The sequence below is a fragment of the Engraulis encrasicolus genome, chromosome 19 (assembly GCF_034702125.1).
Source record: "Engraulis encrasicolus isolate BLACKSEA-1 chromosome 19, IST_EnEncr_1.0, whole genome shotgun sequence".
NCBI lineage: Eukaryota > Metazoa > Chordata > Actinopteri > Clupeiformes > Engraulidae > Engraulis > Engraulis encrasicolus.
Window position 1 is genome coordinate 23,882,116 of NC_085875.1, and position 20,000 is coordinate 23,902,115.

Below are 20,000 nucleotides of genomic sequence, written 5' to 3' on the forward strand. Positions count from 1 at the left end.
ACAGGATATAATATGCAGTGTTTATATCATAACACCAGCTTATGTTAACTATGCTGTAGCAGCGCAACATATAAATATTCATTACAATGCAGCAATAATGCAACAATTCATGCATTTGTTTGGAACTAGCCAGTAAGACACTGTACAGGTTAGTGTGCTCACATGGTCTTCACTGGCCTGCTTTTTGACTTGGTGACCTGTACGGCCTCTGATGACCTTTATACGACCTCTGCTGACCGCTATTTGACCTCTGCCGTTGTCATCTTCAGGTAAGCACGACGGCTCGGTGGGCGGTCGGCAGTACTTCCGCTGCAGCCCCGGTTTCGGGGTGCTGGTGCGTCCCGACCGGGTGGCCAAGCGCGAACCGGGCGGTCGGCGGCACTCGGAGCACCGGCTGAGCGGAGAGTTCCCCCGGCACGCGGTCCTGGCCCGGCCCAAGATCGCGCCCGAGGCCACGGCCCAGCGCCGCGAGAACCGCAAGTCCTGGAGCAACTGAACTGAACTGAACTGAACTGGCCAGGCCTGACCTGACCGCTTTCGGAAAGCCAAGCGACCTACGTACCAACAGTCCTCGCTTATCCCCCACCTGTTAGCCCACCCCACGCTGCAGGAGAATGACACCACTGACGAACCCAAGCACCCACCCACCCTGAAAAAAAAAGATATCTCTTTGTTGCCTCAGACTTGTGTTGTCTTAATCCTATCAGTCTTGGTGAGGTGGTCTCTGCTGCTGTGTTCCTCTGTGTGGCTGATTAGACCATGGGATGGGATGACTCCTCCTCTGCCACCATATCCTCAGCAGCGTCAGCATCTTATCTCCCCTCACCCCCCCACCACCATCCCCAGGAGCCAGGCTGGCTGTCCTTGAGCTGATGCTGCTGCTGTGGCTGCGTTTGAATATCAATGAAGACAGTGCAAAGAGATGAGGAGAGGAGAGGAGAGGAGAGGAGAGGGACAGCAATCATGGCCTATACCGTGCCGGATGTCCCATCCTCTTCTGGTGTGGTCCGGTGCGGTGCAGTGGTATCTGTCTGCTGCTTCTCTCCTTGAGTTTGACCGCTTCAGTTCAATGTCAGCCACAGATCAGACGACTAAAGTCCTGCGTAAATGAGGGGGACATGCTCTTTTCCGCTCTCTCCTTTTTATCACATCCCTGGCTCTACCCGATCCTCCCTTTTCATCTCTGTTTCTCTACTCTCTTCCTTTCCCTCCCTCAGTCTCCCCCTCTCCTCTCTGTCTTCTCTTTCTCTCTCTCTCTCTCTCCCTGCTCTCCCCTCTGTCTTTTTCAGTGTCTCTTGCTCTCTGTGACCTGCTGGGCGGTGGAGAGTCGTCTTTCATGTGAGTCTGTGGTGTGGTGTGTTGCGTTGCGGTTCTGTTGGGCTGGGCCGGGCCGGTTTTCCGCAATGATTATGCATGATCTATCTCCCTCCGGAGTGGAGAACGGATGGATCCAGAATGTGCCTTTCTCTGATTCAGCGATTTTTATGCCAGATTTTAAACTCCATTACTACAAAAACACCAACTCAACAACTCAAGTCAACTCAACCCCTCCCATCCTTTTTTCGCTCCCCCCCCCTTCCTCCCCTCTCATCCTCTGCCCTCCAACCTCATCCCTTCATCCTGGTAAGAATGCCTTCCATGAGACACCGGTGCGGATTGGGTGAGGAGATTCTGGGTGGCAAGAAAGGGGATTTCAGCTGCTGGCCATGCGACTGAAGCTGTGTTTTTTTTCGTAGAACCCGTTTGAGATATTTTGTGGAATATACGCAAGACGCAGCATCATCAATCCTGCTGTACTGTAGCTGCTGCTTCTGTTGAAGAGAGCTAACACTGTCGCTGTGTGCTGCAGAGAAACCCAGACCGCTTCAGTTGCAAAGGCCGGCTGCGGCTGGGCTTGTCAGACTGACCCAGGACTTGAAGCCCCCCCTCCCTCTCCCCACCCCCCCAAAAAATATTTTATCAGCTGCCGTCTGTCTGGGTGGTGAGGGTGCGAGTGTTGCGTGGCGTGAGTGTGTGTGGTCATCATCTCAGGGAGCTGTGTTGTCTCGTGAGGTTGCAGGGGGAGGTGTGTGTGTTCTCGGAGCAGTGTGTGTGTCTGGTGTGTGTTTGGGGCAACCCCCTACCTTGGGACAAGCATCACTCAATAATGTGGGCAGTCACCCCCATCATATATATAGAGAGGGCCTGGCTGTATTAGTGTATGTGTGAAGGAGGGAATGTGCACGTGCAAACAGAGAGAGAAGAGAGAATGTGTCGTTTGTCTTGTGTGTGACATGGATGGAGGAAAGGAATGAAATGATTGATTTTTAAAAAGGCACAGTGATGAGGTTTTATGTTGGGGACATAAAGTGATGATGAGATGATATCATAGTTTCTTTTCTTTATTATTATTTTTTTTAATGAAAATGGACAAAGGGAGGAATCCCTTCGAAGAGAAAAAAGTATATATATGTATAAAATATTGCACAAGAGAGATAATCCTGTCCTCTGTAGAGTGTGGGATTGTGGGAGATGTGTTTTTTTTTGGTGTTGTGCCATTGGGATAGGTTGGGGTTATCAATAACTGCATAAAGAGGACTACAGAACAATGCTGCTCACCCTGAGAATATCACCTCTGCATTCGTGTGAAACACGACATGCGCCTAACCCTCATTCAGCGGTTGTGATTTGGGAAAGTGTGTGTGTGTGTGTGTGTTTGTTTGTTGTGTGTGTGTGTGCATGTGTGTGTTTTTTGTTGACCACTACTTGTGTTTGGAAGTGTCCTTCTGCATGAAAAGAGACCTTGTCAACCATTTTTTTTCCTAAATGGGGGAGAACACGTCTGACGTTTGAACTTTCTTTCATCCATAGCCTTCAGATCTTGTTTGTTGTCATTCTTAATATTTTTTTGCAACCTGTCAGAACTCTGAAGGACTGTAAAGAGGCGAAGCAAGGCTCTCACCTCACATGCAAGCCAGACCCTGTTTCTGTGCAAGTCTATTGGGACTCTCAACTGATACAGACATATACAGACCTAGAGACATCCAGACAGCCCTGAGTACCCCTGAGCCCAGTGAACTGTAGGGGTCTAGTAGGGGGTCCTGTGACGGGCTGGATGGAGACTGAACCACATCAACAGACTGAAGCACAGACACGGAGGACTAAGAGGGTGCAACCTAGGGGGAGACTCTGCAAGTCGAGATCAAACGTGTGTGTATATGTGTGCGTTAATGTGTGTGTGTTTGTGTGTGTGTGTGCCTTTGTGCGTATGGGGGTCCGTCTTCCACCATACGAGGAGCGTTCCATGGAAGCACATTCCATTTTAGGGCTTTCATGAGGAAAGCTTAACATGGACCAACAGATCGGTATCCCCGACAACAGGCAGGATCCCTTTTAGTTTGGTTGGTTCTCATTTTCTTTTCTTTTATTTAGGTTTTTTTATTCCTGTACACTGATGTTCATTCCATTTTAAAAAAACTAAAAAAAACAAAACAAAGGCACATTATTGGAAAAGATGAAGGAAAATGGCTTGCTTTTTCTTTTTTTCCCCCGATTTGTTTAAAGGGCATCATAATGCCATTAAGAACTCTCACAGTGAAAATTCCATTATTTTTATTTGTTTTTAATGATCTTGGGATTGACGATGCAATATGAAAACCCTACTAAATATATTTTAATGATTGTATTTGAAATGATGTATAAAGAAATGAGCGCAAAAATGAAACGCCCCCTGTACTGATGTCATTTGCACATGATTTATTTGATTCATAACCTAACAGTAGCACGACTCCAATTAATTAACATTCTAGCAAAAAAAAACCTTTTATATATAGATATTTCATGCTGTGATTTGTGGACAAGTAGAGTGCAACTATTTTTCTTGTTTTGACCATTTCCTAATGCATGTAAAAAAAAAATGTATTTATTTTTCCATTATGCTGATGGAGATGTGGCTATCTCAGTCCTTCAGCTCTTGCCTCTCCAACTCTGATATGGGTTTTTACGTCTGTGTTGTGTGAACACACTAACAGATCGGACGGCAGAGAGTCCAGGGGTGCGTTTCTCGACAGTGTCGTTGCTAACTAAGTTAGCAACTTCCTTGGTTTAATGCAATTTCCCATTGGCAACTTACTAAGTTGCTAATTGGTTAGCAACGGCACTGTTGAGAAACGGGGTCCTGATTAGGGGCAAAGACAGCTGTATCATCTGCTGGGATTGTTATCCATCCCATGCAGAGAAAACACATAATATCGACGGATTGTCTTCAAAATATCACTCTATGGTTTTAACACGCTTCACACAGCCAGAGGGCGGAAGAGACAAACGCACAAGCAAGCAAGTTTGCTTCATAGGCAGTTGGGGGCAAATCCCAGCTCCATTGAAGGGGGACTTCATCAGTTAATTTCCAACTTATGTGCATCTCAAAAAAAGGAAGTGAAGGAAGTGGAAAGAAATGGAAGTGTCCGTCTGCACTTAAAAAAAGAACTTGGATCTGGTTTTGGAGCTCATCCTTGTTTTTTCCAGTATGTTGGTGCCTTTTAGGTTTGTTTGTGTGATTGTTTATTTTGTCTAGTTTTTTAAATGATGAAGGCCTCTCAGACTTCCACACTACCCTGTAACTCTCTCCTGTGCAGCAAGGCCAGACGGTGTCTATTGATTATTATATATTTCCCTTCAGTGCTTTAGTAGCTAACCCTCGGTGCTGTGTACAACTCAAGTCTCTCTGTCAGTGATGGGCAACCTCAATTCATTGGTTTACAATACAATGTCTACGTTTACATGAAACATTTCATTCAGAATGAACTCGATTGAATTCTGAATGACGCTTAATTCCACTTTGAAAACGTCATGTAAACACTTTTTAATTGGGAATTAAATGAAATATCACAGTAAACTCAATGGAGCTAATTAATTCTGAATTATTAATTTGGAATTAAAAATGTCATGTAAACGTAGCCAATGCCACATTTACCAAATGACCTGATTTTACCTGCCCAGTTCGCTTCAGCCAGGGGATCATTCAACCAGCCAATCAGCTGGTTGATTGAACAGGTAAAAATCAGGTAATTTTTTGGAATGTGTGTCACTGGTATGTAACTACTGAATGGAGGTTACCCATCACTCCTCTCTAAACTGCAGCCCCTCTGTCTGTAGCTAACTAACCCGGTGCTCTCTAAAGGCTAACGGCCATCTAATACTGTGCAGGTGTTGCTCAGGTGTCCATTCACCACCTAACGTTTTACCTCAGAGGAGCCCTGCACTGAATATCCCTCAAGACGCCGTCTTCAGCCTCGCTGCAATTCAGGACAAGTGAGGCAGGGGGATGTCCTTCTAAAAACCATGCAGTACTGACCAGTCCTGTTCAAAACCATTCAGTACTGACATATCCTTCTAGACCACACAGTACTGACAGCTCCTTCTCAACCCTACAGTATAGAAGGGGTCCTTTTCAATCCTGTCATATTGTACTACAGTGCTGAATGATTCTCCTGAAACACACAGTTCTCACCCGACTGGTTTCTTCTAAAGCCTTCTAAAGCCAGCATGTACAGCATTGCCAGGTGTGATGACGCATACATTACTGACCTCCTTACTGCTGACAGATGACCACCTGTAACACTACAGAGACACACACACTCACACACTAAGACTGACGGATACATGTTCTTTCAACACACCTCTTATGTTACATTAACAGCATACTGTGTTCCAGACCTTACTAACTACAGCAAGACAATGCCACTCACCCACCTACCCCACTTAAGCCTGACATGGTTGTATAGACAAGTGCCCCCTACCCAGACACCACCCTCTACAGTTAACTAGTGTCCCCCCTGTCCCTACCTGCCACCCCTACTCCTCTGCGGTTATATGGACAAGTGCAATTGACCCTCGTGATGGGTCTCAACACGCCACACTGCTGTCTAACAGAGTGTACCGAGCTTTGCAGCGAAGTAAGAGAGGACGGTGTCTAAAATGTAGTTAGTATTCTTGACTGTATCATGATTTGTACTGTATATATACTGTACACGTACACACACAGCGGACCAGAGCAATATCAAAAGCCAAGCACAGAGGTGGCCTTTCCTCCTATCCTCTCCATCTGTTGCAGTCTTGGCTAAAGCAGCCTTGGACTCTCGGACTCGGAAGCAGCCCTGATGTTTCAGCTCCGTGCAGTATGCTGCCCTCCCCTCCCTCTCCACCCTGGAGAGCACTCTGATGATGGTGGCAGACAGACCGGAAGGATTTGATTAAAGGATAAACGAAAAGAAGGAATTACCGTAAATGAAAGGAAAGGATTATTTTCTTTGCTCTTTGCACAACTTGTCTGATTATGGGAGCCTTTATCTCAGACATTCACCCAACTCTAACCCTAACACCTTTGGCAGTTAGTGTGTCCATCAGTCAGCTAGTCTGTACCTGTACTGTACTGTATGTCAAAGATGTGGGGACTATGTTGTGACTGGTCAGTTGGCACCAGCCTTTAGTTCTGACTAGTGTGTATCTTCTTGGTTTTGACTCCCAATACCAGATTCATTCACGACTTCCCAAACGTGTCTGGTCACGTGCTGCGATTTGGTGTGTTTTATTGAGTGTTTTAGCGAGTGTGTGTGTTTGTGTTGCTGTTTTGTTTTGTTTTTCTTTTTTTTCTCAGTGTACAGTCGAATATGGAGTCTCGAATCCTGAGCACAAGTGTTTGATTTTTAATTTAATTATTTGTAATTCTACGCTGATATCCAAAGAATAATCATGTATAATAATTCATTTATAATTTTCTTTTGTATTGACTGTACAATAATCTCTCTGTAAAGGAAAATAAAGAACTGCATTGATTTACAAATCATTATTGGCGTGGCACGTTTCTTCCTTGAAATTAATTATGCATTTTTGGTGTGTAAGCACAATAACATTGCTATTTTTACTTTAGTGTTTTTAATTAATTGATCAATAATTGATAAATATTACAATATTGTTTTGGTCCTTTTGACTCCATTTATGATAGGATAGTGAAGGTAGTGACAGGAAGTGAGTGGGAAGAGAGAGACTGGGAAGGGCCGGCAAAGGACCCGGGCCGGGAGTCGAACCCGGATCAGCCGCATGGTGGACGAGTGCCTTACCGATTGGCCACAGGAGGGCCAATATTGATAAATATTACATTGGCCATTAACTCATTGGTTTGTGCTTTGGCAATGGTACTACCGGTACTCAGTATCTTCAGTATCATGATTGGCCTGTTCATGCAATGCCAGAGAAGTGTTTATTATACACATAAACAAACACACGGACAAAAAAAGGTGGCTCAACAGTTGTTGATCAGTCTTTATTCTCTAGAAGATACAATACTAAAATAAACACAAGTTTAAAAAAAAAGGTTTGAAAATAAACACAAAAAAAAGAAAAAGTAACAAAGCCATATAGATCTTATACTACAAAGTAATTACAGAACAGTCTACTGTCCAAAAAAGGCACTAAATTCTGAAATAGGAGAAGATACAGGACTTAACTATTTCAAATTGATACAACAATGTTCATCCATTTCACCTCATAGAACATCTGATGATATTTTGTCAATATATTCACATATTCAACAAGGGGCGCGAGAGCCTGAGCTGGTCGCGGTTGTGTAGTAGCATTCTACACCCCCGAGTATTCAATGGCAAACTACCTCCTTCAGGATGAGAGTGGGGGTGAGAGAGAGAGAGACAGAGCACGCTCTTCAGCACACCTCGTTTAACCGTTTATACAAGCACTGAGTAAAGAAGGAGTAGCCTATCAGGTGCCCTCGGGACTGGTCCTGGTCTGAAGCTGAATTACAGTAACGTCTACACGTGTACGCTGGCTTAGTCCAAAACGTTCATTCCTGCACTACATAGTGTGTATTATTATACAAGTACGGTACTATGTAGGGAGCAAAGCAATGAAGACTCTTCGCAGTCTACATAGTGGCCTATGTAGTGCAAAGGTGAACATTCAAGACAATGCGCCCCAATTAATGGGCAACCTGACGGGTATCCATGAGGTTATGGTGACCACCTGCAGCTGCAAGCGGACTAAAATACTATGGAAAGTGCACTGGCATACTTGCACTCTTTAAGTCTTGTTTTATTTATAAAGTGTCGTTAGCAAGCGAACTGATGTGCCTACAACCGTCTACTACACTTGAGTCTTGGACTACAGTCTGTACAAGATCCACAGGGGTAACTTCTTGATGTGTCATGACTGAAGGCAAAGTGAAACTGCGAATAAAAATGAGTTCAACTGTGACCTCTGTGAGAGGATAAGCATTGGGGAGTATCTCCAGAGAACTGTGTTAGTCACTGACATGTGAAGATTAGAGTAAGTGATGAACTTCCAAAGACAAGAATATACAACCTGGTGGCTTTTCTTTCCTAGAACAATGAGGCCAGGTAACTACTGCTTTGGAGGTTCATGTCTCACTTTGAGTTCAATTACATGGGTGATCTATAAAACAGAGCTTCTTTGGAATACATCCCTGACTGGTGTGTTTGATTATCATATTTGTATAATTCACTGTAACTGGGCACACGTATCTGAATCGCTACCAACAGTGCAGTCTAGAATGGCCTTCAATATGTTTTTTTTGTTAATATTCATTATGAATTCCCAAATAAGGTGAATTTACCATTGAGTGTGTACATCAGGGGAGAAACGCAAAAAGGCAAATTGTGCACACATGATTTAAAAAATAAAATAAAATACAAAACAGATAAACCTGAAAACATGATTATTTCTTTAAAGAACAGTTTGAAACTGGAAATGTGTTTCAAACACATAAAGTGTTTCTTGACAAAGAAAAAAAGTTTCATTTGATGCTATACACTTCTGCTTGGCAGAACTTTACACGAAGAAGGAAATCAAAACATATAATATTCCTCTGTCTCGTGATTTTTAGAACAGCTTTCCTATATAGTCTTTTTCAGTTACACTTGATATAGAAGTAAGCGTTTTAGGTTAGCAGATACTGGTAGCAGAGCACGGCTGGGTGTTGGCTAGCTCCAGGGGGAAGGGGGATGGTGGTGAACAACACACCAGCTAAAAACCATCATCCAACACGTACTGAAGAGGGGAAAAGGGGGAAGGGGAGTAGGTTTCATTAGAAAAAAAAAGCTTATCTAGTCATTTCCCGTTCACATTGAAAGCAGCGTCCTAAAGGGGTCAGGGGAACCTGCTTATGGCACAGTGGGAGGTACTGGATACCCACAACCTGTCCTCACTTCGCGTTATCAACCCACACACACACACACACACACACACACACACACACACACACATACACACACAGTCATAATGAGTAGCCCACCTGATTGTTGGGCCCTCCTACAGAAGAGTGTCACACACACACTCACTCACTCACACACACGAAAAGGGGCATTCTTGGGGTTCAGGGGACGCAAAATTTGTTCTCCAGACCTGGTCTACAGATTTGGGGCTGTTAAACAGGCACACCTGCCTGTAATTCAAACACTCTTCAATGAGGGTCTGGATGGATACACTGGAAAGCAACCAGACTTTGTGCAGGGGTGCAGAAAAAAATAACAATCTTTGAAAATAAACGTTAAAAAACACAGTCTCTTTGGCTTGACCCCGCATACATGATCCCTTATGAGGTTCTTGTTTCAGAACCCGTCTCATTCCTGAAGAATTATTTTAACAGTAAAAGTGGACTTTTGATTAGGGGGGTCTACCCTGAATCTAATTGGTTAAGACAGAACTCTTTTTATGGGACAAAAAGGGTTCTAGTACCAGAAGCTTATCCATTGACATCTGACCACAAATTCCCCCTTCGGCTCACCGCACTGGAACCTCTAGCCAGCTACAGTATTTTGTCAGGTAGTTCTGAAACGTTCTACTAGGCTTTGGAACTCTTCTCTGCAACTCTTGGAAGAAGAGCTCCAGTAGATTGCCTAAGTCACGACCCTCCATTGCGACCCGAGATAGAAGAAACAACTAAAGGGAGGTCAATAGACCAATAGATTAGAGTCTAATTTATTGTTTTGTTTTAGTAAGGTCCCCATAGAGAGGCATGACTTACTGTATGTTCAGACTGAAAGAGGTTCAGACCATAGAGATTTTATTTATCCAAAGCGGCGCATTCATTTTCATTCGTGACATCCCTGGAGCAATATGTGGTTAGGTACCTTGCTCAAGGGCACTTCAGTCGTGGATGGAGGTAAAGGGTGAGGTCAGGTGGGATTCGAGACCAACTCTTTAACCAATAGGCCACGGCTGCTGTAGAATTCATGATATCTGTCACTCTGGAGTCTTTCCCCGCATTTGGTCTGCACGTACAGTTAGGCTCTCCACTGCCAGCTTTCTGGCCAGCCAATGGATGAGCAGAAGGGGAGGGGCTAACAAAACACTTTTGTTGATGCTTTGTTTTTAAATCAGTCACTACGTTTACATGATGTTTTTAATTTCCGAATTAATAATTTAGAATTAAATGGTTCAGTAAAGTTTACTATTATCTTTTCTTTAATTCCGAATGAAGAGGTGTTTACATGACATTTTCAAAGCAAAATTAAGCTTTATTCAGAATTAATGTCAGTTCATTCCGAATTAAATGTCTCATGTAAACGTAGCAAATGTGTACTATGTCTAGCCCCGTGGTCAGCACAGTGTTAAAATGAGGTGTGGCAAAGGCAGGAAATAAAACCTCTTCACTTCACTTTCACGCATACGTCAGCCAATCATAAACCCCCTACTACACTCACACACATCCAACGTCATCGTCTCTGGCTAGCACCTTATGGCAGCAAGCTAATGCTAGTTTCACTATAGGCCTTCCTAGCCAGGCATGTGCACTCTCTTACCGAGATTGGAGGGATTGTTTTGTTTGTACTTTTGTACTAAAGTGACAATCTAGGGGCCAAAATGTATATAGAAAATTCAAAACAAAACAAAATAAATAGTAGCATATTGTGTTGCCATAATCTCTTTTTTAACGATGACACGACGATAAATAAGAAAAGGCTACATTAAGTGTTTAGTGTGCTAAATGCATCATTTAACACAAGTTCAGTCATCTTTAGCCTGTCTGTTAGCTTGAGCTTTTTAGAAGCCAACTGAGTGGACACACATAGGAAATGAGCATGACCCCTTGTTACTATATCGTAGCGTGTCATGCTTTTGCCTTATTCAAATGGAATCATACACACAAACTATCACTTTGGATAAAGCCAGACAATTGTGACCCGTCAAGAAGACTTTAACACCATACACACACTCACACAGACACATTTCTCGTGCATGCATACACTCTCGCACTCATACTCACGTGTGCATACATACAGTACACACACATATGCACAGTCATGTGTGCACGTGCGCACTCACACACACACACTCACATTCAGCTTTCTTGTCCCTCGCGCGTTGCTTGGCCCTCTCCATCACCTGATTGTCAGGAAGCTGATTTCTCCCACCTGCACTCTGAGTGCAAGAAAGAAGCACCTTAGAATCGCTCGAGCTCTCTCTCGAAATTGCAAAACACTGTCTCAAAGACTCACTGTCATACCACTTTAAATCTCTTTTTAACTCGTCTTGAAAAAGCAAATAGCCTACCCTTTCGAAGACTCAAACCCCGGCCCCATACCGCCTTATATCTCTCATACCACATTAGGAATTGCTCATACTGCATTTAGGATTGCTTATGCTACCTTAATAAAAAAAAACCTGTCCCATTCTTCTTTAGACATGTCTCACGATTCGCATCTCAAACACAACGTTAGCCGAACGTTAGCCCACCGTTAGTATCACATTATTTAGCAAACTGAGGAGTATGGCGTCTTTTAACATCTGTACTGATAATATGTTAATTATAATAATCTACAGCAGCTGTCAGAGAATATATTATTGTACATGACTCTATGAGGTTACCTGTGGTGTGACTGAGGAGTATCACTGTCTAAGAAGAAGTCTGAAAAATAGAGGACCCAAAAATAAAAATTAAAAAATCCCAAAGAGTCATGTCGGTTCCTCAGTATGGTTACTGAAGGGAACCGACATTTGTTGTTGGTACTGGTACTAACCGGCACTGAATAGTGGAAGAACCTGTCGTATAACATAGTATGTTAACCAGAGCACTGTACAATCACTTTGATCATGATCATGAGGACCACCTGATAACCAGTCGGCTTCCTGACCACCCGTTTCATAACCCCTAATACCCCCATGGCACCAGCCGCCTAACCCATACCCATACCCATACCCATACCCATACCAACTTGGCATAAAGTGGTGGGGTTGCCTGACAGACACACACACAGCAAGACATACAGTGGGTGTCTACACCCCTCTCCACGCCCCCCCGGGGAAACACATACGAGGTATAGGGAGATGGGCATGGGGTATACGGTGGTGGGTAGCTGGGTGGTTGTGTGGGGTAGATATTGATTTGTTGGGGCTAATGTGCCAAAAAAAATAATACAAGTAAAAGCATAGACAGCATAGTGCCATGCCTGCCCTGCCCAGAGGAAATGAGGTTCTGTGAATAAGTCGTCTCTCTTCTCAGATAGACTATACTCAGATTTTTCCACACAGACATGAGCATAATATTATGTATGTTGGTTTCTGTTGTTCACAGACACTGAAAACTGCAGAGAGTGTCTGTTCCCACCTCTGTCTATAGAGGGAGCCATATCTCAATATTGGCTGGGGAAGGGGATCAGTTGGGTTTTCTGTTTGGGGGGGTAGGAAGCAGATGATGTCAGAAATTCAAAAATGGTGGCGGCGAGTCTCTACTTAATATCATTATACTTTTTTTCATATACATATTTTTGTCTGTTTTTAAGCTTCTTTTGGTCGTCGACGTTAGCAACGCCACGGAACGGAACACACTTCACGCCTTCACCTTAATTCATCTTCACATCACACCTCCAACGTCCCTTTCGCCCTCCCACACACACTCCTGTTCCGCCTCATTGGCTCCCACCCTCTCAAAAGGTACATCTTTTCTACCACCTCAACCTCCACAGCTTCCTACACCCTCCAGGCCACCTCTCCTCGTCTCTTCTCATGCCCCTCCACAGAGCAGTGCTCCTGGGGAAGAGAGAGAGGGGAGGTGGCCTGGAAGTGTAGCAGGAAGTAAAGGAGGATAATATCATTTTCAAAATATTATTTTGGGTCATGTGCTGTACTGTTTGTGTTTGTGTGTACAATCTTTGAGTGTAATGTAGCGTAGTGTAGGCTACTGTGTGTGGTGGTGGTATGTGTATGTAATGTGTGTGTGTGTAGTGGAGTAAAGTGGAGTGTATTGGGCTGGAGTAAGGTTGGGAGTAGAATAAAATGGAGTGTCATGTCATGGGGTAGAGAAAGGTGCAGTTAGAATAGAGTAGAGAAGAGTAGAGTAGGGTACTGGATGTGTGACAGGACAGGACTGGACAAATGGAAGGTCAAAGGTCGAAGGTTTGAAGGTTGACGTGAAGGTTGTCAAGGTCGGTCAGGTCAGGTCAGGTCAGGTCAGGTCAGGTCAAGGTCGATTGGTCAACCAACCAACCAACCAACCAGCCGTCTGGGTGTCTGCCGCGCCGCGTCGTCCCTGCCCGTCTCAGTCGTCGTCCAGCACCTCTGTCTTGATGTCCCCGGTGGCGGCGGCCGTGGCCTGCTGGGCGAGTGCCAGGATGGAGTGGTTGACGGCCGCCATCTCCACCGCCAGCGTGATGGGGTCCTGGTGCTCCACCACCGCCCCCTGGTGGCCCGGATGGCCCACGCCGTCCTCCTGGAGGGGGGAGGGAGACCAGGAGACAGCGGTCAGTCGGGACCCCTCGGACGATGCCTGCTGCTGGGGTTGGGACTCCGGCATCTCCTGGTCCTGCTGGGTGGCCTGCTGTGATGGTGGTGGCTGTGGGTGTTGCCCTGCCCCAAGTCGCCCCAAGGAGGCGCCACCCCGAACCTGCGCTCCTAGACCCACCCTGCCGCCAATGCTGGTCCACGGAGAGAGCCAGGAGGGCAACAGAGTGGGGACCTACAGCCGTAACAAGGGTGGGGGTGGGGGTGGGAGATTTTGGGGAAAGGGGTGTTGGGGTAAGGGTGAAGGTTGAGGGGGTGGGATTGAGTTCGGGAGTGTGGGAAGGGGTGGTTTATGGAATTTGGGAAGGGGTTGGGGTTGGGATGGGAAGGATTTTGGAACGTTACACACAAAAAATGGCACGAGAATCCAGAACATGGGTCTGTATCTGATTTCTTTTTTTGAAATATCTATCTGATTTTCTGTATTTTTTCTGGGCCACCACAACAGAGGCAGCAGGCGTGGCTGTTGAATTGTTATCTGTAATAAAGCGTGATCCTAAGTAAGCGTAAAATGAGTGCTGACTCTCGTGCCTTTTTTTGCTGTAATCAGGTTTCATTTCCTCTCATGTTTAGCTGGCCATGTAGAATACACACACACATACGCACGCACGGACACACACACACGCACGCACGCACACGCACACACACACACACAAAGACACACACACACGCAGGCACATACACATATGCACACACGCACACACAGACACGCACACGCACGCACACACGCGCGCACACACACACACACGCACACACACACACTATTTTCCCCTTACTAAACACTTTGGCCCTCATTTACAGGGATTAGCAGAAAAACACACAAGCACATTTACTAATGCACAGTAATGCATATGTTCTGTACACAGCAACGTTACTTACTGATAATACACAGGTAAATACAACCCACAAATACAAAACCACTGTGCAAACATATATAGTGGTCTTCATCTCTACAGCATATATCTACATGATGTCGATATCTATCTAGATGTAGTCTATATCTACCAATTGCATTACCTCAGAATATTTAGCAAGCACAAATACAGTATGATGGAATAATACATGAGCATGAATCAGAAAAAAACATGGTAAAACATGTTAGTTCAAGCAGCAAGTCAGAACAGAGTTTAAGATGCAAAGGACATCTTGCAGTTGCAATCAAGCACCAGACAGATAGCATTGTCAGATAAGACAGCATTGAAAGAGAGACAGCATGGGCCTGTCTATCTGCATATCAGTATGACACCACAGTCAGATAGACAGCATTGTATTTCTTCTGTGCAGGAGGATGCACTGCATCAGTGCATATTTTAGCGCATGCATGTGTAATACATGTGACACACTCTCGACACATAAACAAACGAAACACTCAAACTGATCAGGGTCTTTGTGAGTGTAATTATGCGTGTGTGTTCTGTGTGTGTGTGTGTTTTGTCACACCCTCTTTGAAGTGCGGCGTGTGTGTTCATTTGTGTGCGATTACGGTGGAGCTTTCAGCATGGAAGTGTGAAATGTGGGCAGAGGGTAGAAATGAGAGTTAAACACAGCCAGGCATTTCATTCCATGCAGTCGTCCCTCCCACATCGGAGCAAGAGGCAGAACAAAGAAAAAAGCATTTTTTTAACGGCGAGCAAACGTTACTGTGTGTGTGTGTGTGTGTGTGTGTGTGTGTGTGTGTGTGTGTGTGTGTGTGTGTGTGTGTGTGTGTGTGTGTGTGTGTGTGTGTGTGTGTGTGTGTGTGTGTGTGTGTGTGAAGGGAGCGCAAACGTGTGCGTTGAAGGGAGAAAAGAGGAACAAATGAACCAACCCAGGGGGAGAGACCAGGAAAAAAAGAAATTCAGGAAACCAAGGATGTTGTCAATTTGATTCTGAATCCTAGAAATCCACCAGGGATCAATGCCTTCTCCACCTACCAAGAGAGGCCAATTTATTTTTTAAATGGTTTCGATCAGAACTGAGTGAATGTGAAAGGAAATGAAACCACTGATGTGTTGCAATGGCATTGCAAATCTTATGACACTTAGCAAAGCATGTTTCAATAAACAGTTGGCAACACTTTATTTGAAGGGGTCGACATAAGGGTGTCATGTAACCGACATAAGAATGGCACGACCTATGTCAGGAACAAGAATGACACATTACTCATGTTTATCGCTTGTCATAATGTGTCAGTTTTGGAATGTCAAGTTGACACTGTTTGGGTGTCATGACATTCAAAAAACGACAAACAAATGACACATTCAGACAACAAAATTATGACACTGTGTCATAAAACTCAATGTGTCATTAATGCTCCTAACACAGGTAATGTCATTCTTATGATGCTTACATAACAACCTTACGTATGTCCCCCTCAAAGAAAGTGTTACCAAAGTCTTAATCAAAATCAAACTGACATCATCCATGCCCAAGGCAACCCCGTGGTATGCTGGCACTGCCCACAAAGGTATATGATATGCTTAGCAAAGAAAGAGTGTCCTTGCTAAAGAGAATACATAGTTATGGCAATGATAGATAATCCTAATCAGGTAGGATTGTACAATAGAGCATGGCTGAGCATGTTCCAACACAGTATACGGAGCATACATGCATACTGTGTTTTTTGTGAATTACAAAGCATTTTTTTCGGTTGGGTTAATCTGGCAAGGTTTATCACTTTGTTTTTTAGTTGGGTTAATGATTAGAGTGTTTTCCGTCGTTGGGTTTCAGTACTTAATTGGTTGATTGCTTAATTGATCAGGTGAGGATCTTGGCATACCTGAGTGGGTGATGACAGGCCACCTCGGCTGAAGGCAAACGCCCGGGCCACGGCTCTCTTATCAAGATAAACACACCACAGTACAGGTCAGCGCCATGGCTGCACAGCATAGCTGACACTGCACAACCACAACAGCACAGGTTGGCGCAGTGGCAAAACACAGCACAGCACAGCACAGCACAACACAACAGTACCTAGTTTTTGCAAACTTTACAGGGGTGAGGGAAACAGAAGTGCGAGTCTAGGACATTATTTTCCACTTGCGGGAGTTGAAGGCATATTGGGCTGTTTTTTTTTTGCATGTTTGGGAATACATACGAGAAAGTTTGATTATACTGCGTTAGCAAAATTAGCCACGTTAGCCGTGGCCTGTGTTTCATGTTTGATGCAGGCACATGGCAAAAACACAATATTTAAATGGTGTAATTCATGTGACCTAATCACAGAATCTAACTGACAAGTACACATATTTTTGGGAGATTTGCAGGCTTTAACCCGAATGGAGTTTGACCTGACTCAAACATACGTGTAAATAATAATGTGTAAGTAATAATATAGGTCCCCCAAAAGAGGGGTTGGTGGTTGGGTTTAGAAAAAAATAAAATAATAAATAGATAATAATAATAATAATAATGGGCTACGCTTCACTTGCCGCCGGCATCATACCCATGACATGAAAGTGAAAAGCAATGCTCGTCACACACTTAGAATTCCATGCAATACTTTTTTAAATGAGACCAACGTTTTGGCTTACGCCTTCATCAGGGTCATGCTTTTCCACTAGGTTAACTTGACCTCATTCGATGTGCGTTTACTAAACCAAAACAAAGTGTCATAACAGTGTAAAAACAGTGTCATGCCACAGTCATGGACGAGTCATAGACATCAAGTCAATGTCAAAAACATTTTACTTTCAAGAAAAATTGACTTTGTTACGGCTGTCTACTACATTACCGAATGTCACTGTAAAATGTTGATGACATTGACATAATGTTTATGACACGTCCATGACATGCATCCATGCGTCATGACCATTGACAGTAAATAGAATGGACGCCAAATCAACGCTATTTGCCATTCAACGCTTTGAAGCCAGATTTGGGAACATTCCAATTTACATTCCACCTTAGCAACGCCAAACGCAGGTGCTGATTGGACAACAACAAGACTTCTAACGGTCAATCAAGCCATGTTCTAATGCTCATTGGCCAATTTAACTTTTAATATCTCTCTAAAACAAAACATCACCACAAAAAATCACCACCCTGGTAAGTTGGAGAGCAAGGGGACCTACTAGTTGAGCGAAAAATGATCCCCCTGGAGAGGCATTTAAGACATTGAGTCCGAAACGTCGTGCCAATAAATCTTCTGGGAGCATGTACAGTGTTGCGGACCTTTATTTTCTTTTCAGTTATCTTACGTTTGGTCCAGCACCTCTGCCACTGATGTGCGCGCATTCTTTGACTTTCTGATTGACTATTATGACACCGTCATGTCACCCCTTTGACACTGGCATCAAGTGAAGTGCTACCTATTAATGAAATATAGAAGTGCAGTATGGAGGCGAGTGGCCTTACTTACCCCTGCTAGCGTTTGGTCTGAGGCCACCTGATCTCCGTAGTCGCCGCCATCGATGTCATCGCTATTGGAGTGTCCGCCGGGACTCTGGACATCCAGGCCATGGGTCTCCAAGATTGCTGCTTCTTCGAAGAAAACAGACCCCTCCATAACATATCTGAACACTACAGTACATATAGGCAGTTGGGGAGAGCTTGAAATCACCCTCTCATAGGAAACAAGTTCATCCAAAATATAGCCTATGATGCTGTATATTAGAGTTAATAAGACACACAACACACGAGAAACAAGCAATTCCATAACACAGCTAAGCACTACACAGCAAAGTAGTCTTTATAAAATAACGGGAACACAGGAAACGTGCCCACGGACATGTTTCGGCCAAAGGACTTCCGCACACCAGTTCTACAGAGCCAGCCAATTTCGGTTACCCCTCCACACTAGCACAGACGTGATAAACAATGAATGGTGAATTTCATCGCAGCAGAACATGGATAAACAAGGAACGGTTCCGACACAATAGAGCTCTCCCCTAATCGGCAGCCGACATGTGCGGACATCGCTGCCGGTGTGCAGGGTTATATTGAAAGCAGTGGAATCAAACGTTGGCAAAGCAGTGCTCCGTACTTTGTTGGAACCCGTGTAAGGAGGCCCTAAGCCTTCTTCAGCGTCTTGGGGAGGATGTCAAATGTGTAATATCATGCATGCACGTGTTGTGCTGATACAATATACTTTCAAGCAGGTCTCTAAATTATTATTTATTCATCACCAGCCAAAATGGCCATTATATGTTTATCTTACTAGCCAAACACACAGTCACTCATGGGTCAGATTTGCTAGTAAGTTGGTCTCTTCTACCAGCCAAACCGATTTTTTACCAGCATTTGGCAGGTTGGCTGGTGTCAATTTAGAGCCCTGCTCTAGAGAGAAAAGAAGGGCTAGCCCCCCGGCGGAGCCTCAACTTTACCTATGTTGGCCCTGCGCTTGATCTCCTTGCGGCGGTTGGCAAACCAGTTGTAAACTTTGAGGGAGGTGACCCTCTCCAGGTCAGACAGCTTCTTCCCTGAAGGGACAAGAGAGGAGGATGGAGAAAGAGAGAAGAGAGAGGAAGAAAGGGAGAGATTGGGGAAGACAGGGAGGGAGAGGGGGATAGAGGAAGGCAGGACAAGAGAGAGGAGGACAGATGTAGATATGACACAGGAAAGGGGGAGAGACGGGGTGAGTAAGGATAAGAGAGGAGAACAGAGAAGAGAGGAAAGGAGAGGAGGAGGACAGAATGAAAGGGGAATGCATAGACGAGAAGGACAAGAAAGAGGAAGACAGATAAAGAAATTAGGAGATAGGAGAGGACAAAGGAGGGGTGCAAAAAAGGAAATGTCAAGAGAGCAGAACAGAGGAAGATATGAGGACACAAGAGGAGGGAAATATAGATGAAGGACAAAAGAGGAGGAGAGAGAGGAAGACAGAGGAGAACAGGGGAAGACGTGTAAGCTTATCGAAAGGCAGTGGACCTGCACATTCATGTCATTCCCAGTTGGCATGACAGAGGTAGAAAACTAGAAGTGATATTATTAACTTGACATGTCATGAATACAGTAATTGTCATTAATTATATTTATTAGTAGTATCTGTGGTGGTGTTTGTCATTTTAACCACACGACAGACTGTAGATGACATCTCACCTGGCTTCTGGATGACAGCGTTGCAGGCGTTGGCTATCTCCTCGCGTTTGGCTTCGTCTGGGTACTGATTATCATTGAAGTAGCTGAGGGGCAGAGAAGAACACAGCAGGCATCAGACAGACAGTCGCGCAACGCAGAGGGGAGTTTTCAAAAATGTGCATCCAGGGCAGGTGACCTTTTTTAAGCCTTTTGTT

General features: G+C 44.5%; 2 protein-coding genes across 10 annotated transcripts in view; one reads left to right on the top strand and one right to left on the bottom strand.

Moving 5' to 3' along the window:
• kif13ba (kinesin family member 13Ba) overlaps window positions 1-6,823 on the top strand; it is a 116,994-nt gene extending 110,171 nt beyond the window's left edge. For all 4 annotated transcript variants that reach the window (XM_063183846.1, XM_063183849.1, XM_063183847.1 and 1 more), the window contains one exon: window positions 270-6,823. In XM_063183846.1, coding sequence (XP_063039916.1) covers window positions 270-496 — 227 coding nt within the window. In that variant the 3' untranslated portion in view covers window positions 497-6,823. The remainder of the gene's footprint in view (window positions 1-269) is intronic.
• An 877-nt stretch (window positions 6,824-7,700) lies between these two features.
• Window positions 7,701-20,000, bottom strand: part of hmbox1a (homeobox containing 1a) — a 41,843-nt gene continuing 29,543 nt past the window's right edge. Inside the window, exons 6-10 of one of the 6 annotated variants that reach the window (XM_063183851.1) lie at window positions 19,807-19,889; window positions 19,092-19,187; window positions 18,128-18,243; window positions 16,547-16,603; window positions 7,701-13,963 (exon numbers count right to left, since the gene is read on the bottom strand). In XM_063183851.1, coding sequence (XP_063039921.1) covers window positions 13,547-13,963; window positions 16,547-16,603; window positions 18,128-18,243; window positions 19,092-19,187; window positions 19,807-19,889 — 769 coding nt within the window. In that variant the 3' untranslated portion in view covers window positions 7,701-13,546. Of the gene's footprint in view, window positions 13,964-16,546; window positions 16,604-18,127; window positions 18,247-19,091; window positions 19,188-19,806; window positions 19,890-20,000 lie in introns of all 6 variants that reach the window. The other 5 variants (XM_063183853.1, XM_063183850.1, XM_063183855.1 and 2 more) reach the window with 5 other exon arrangements.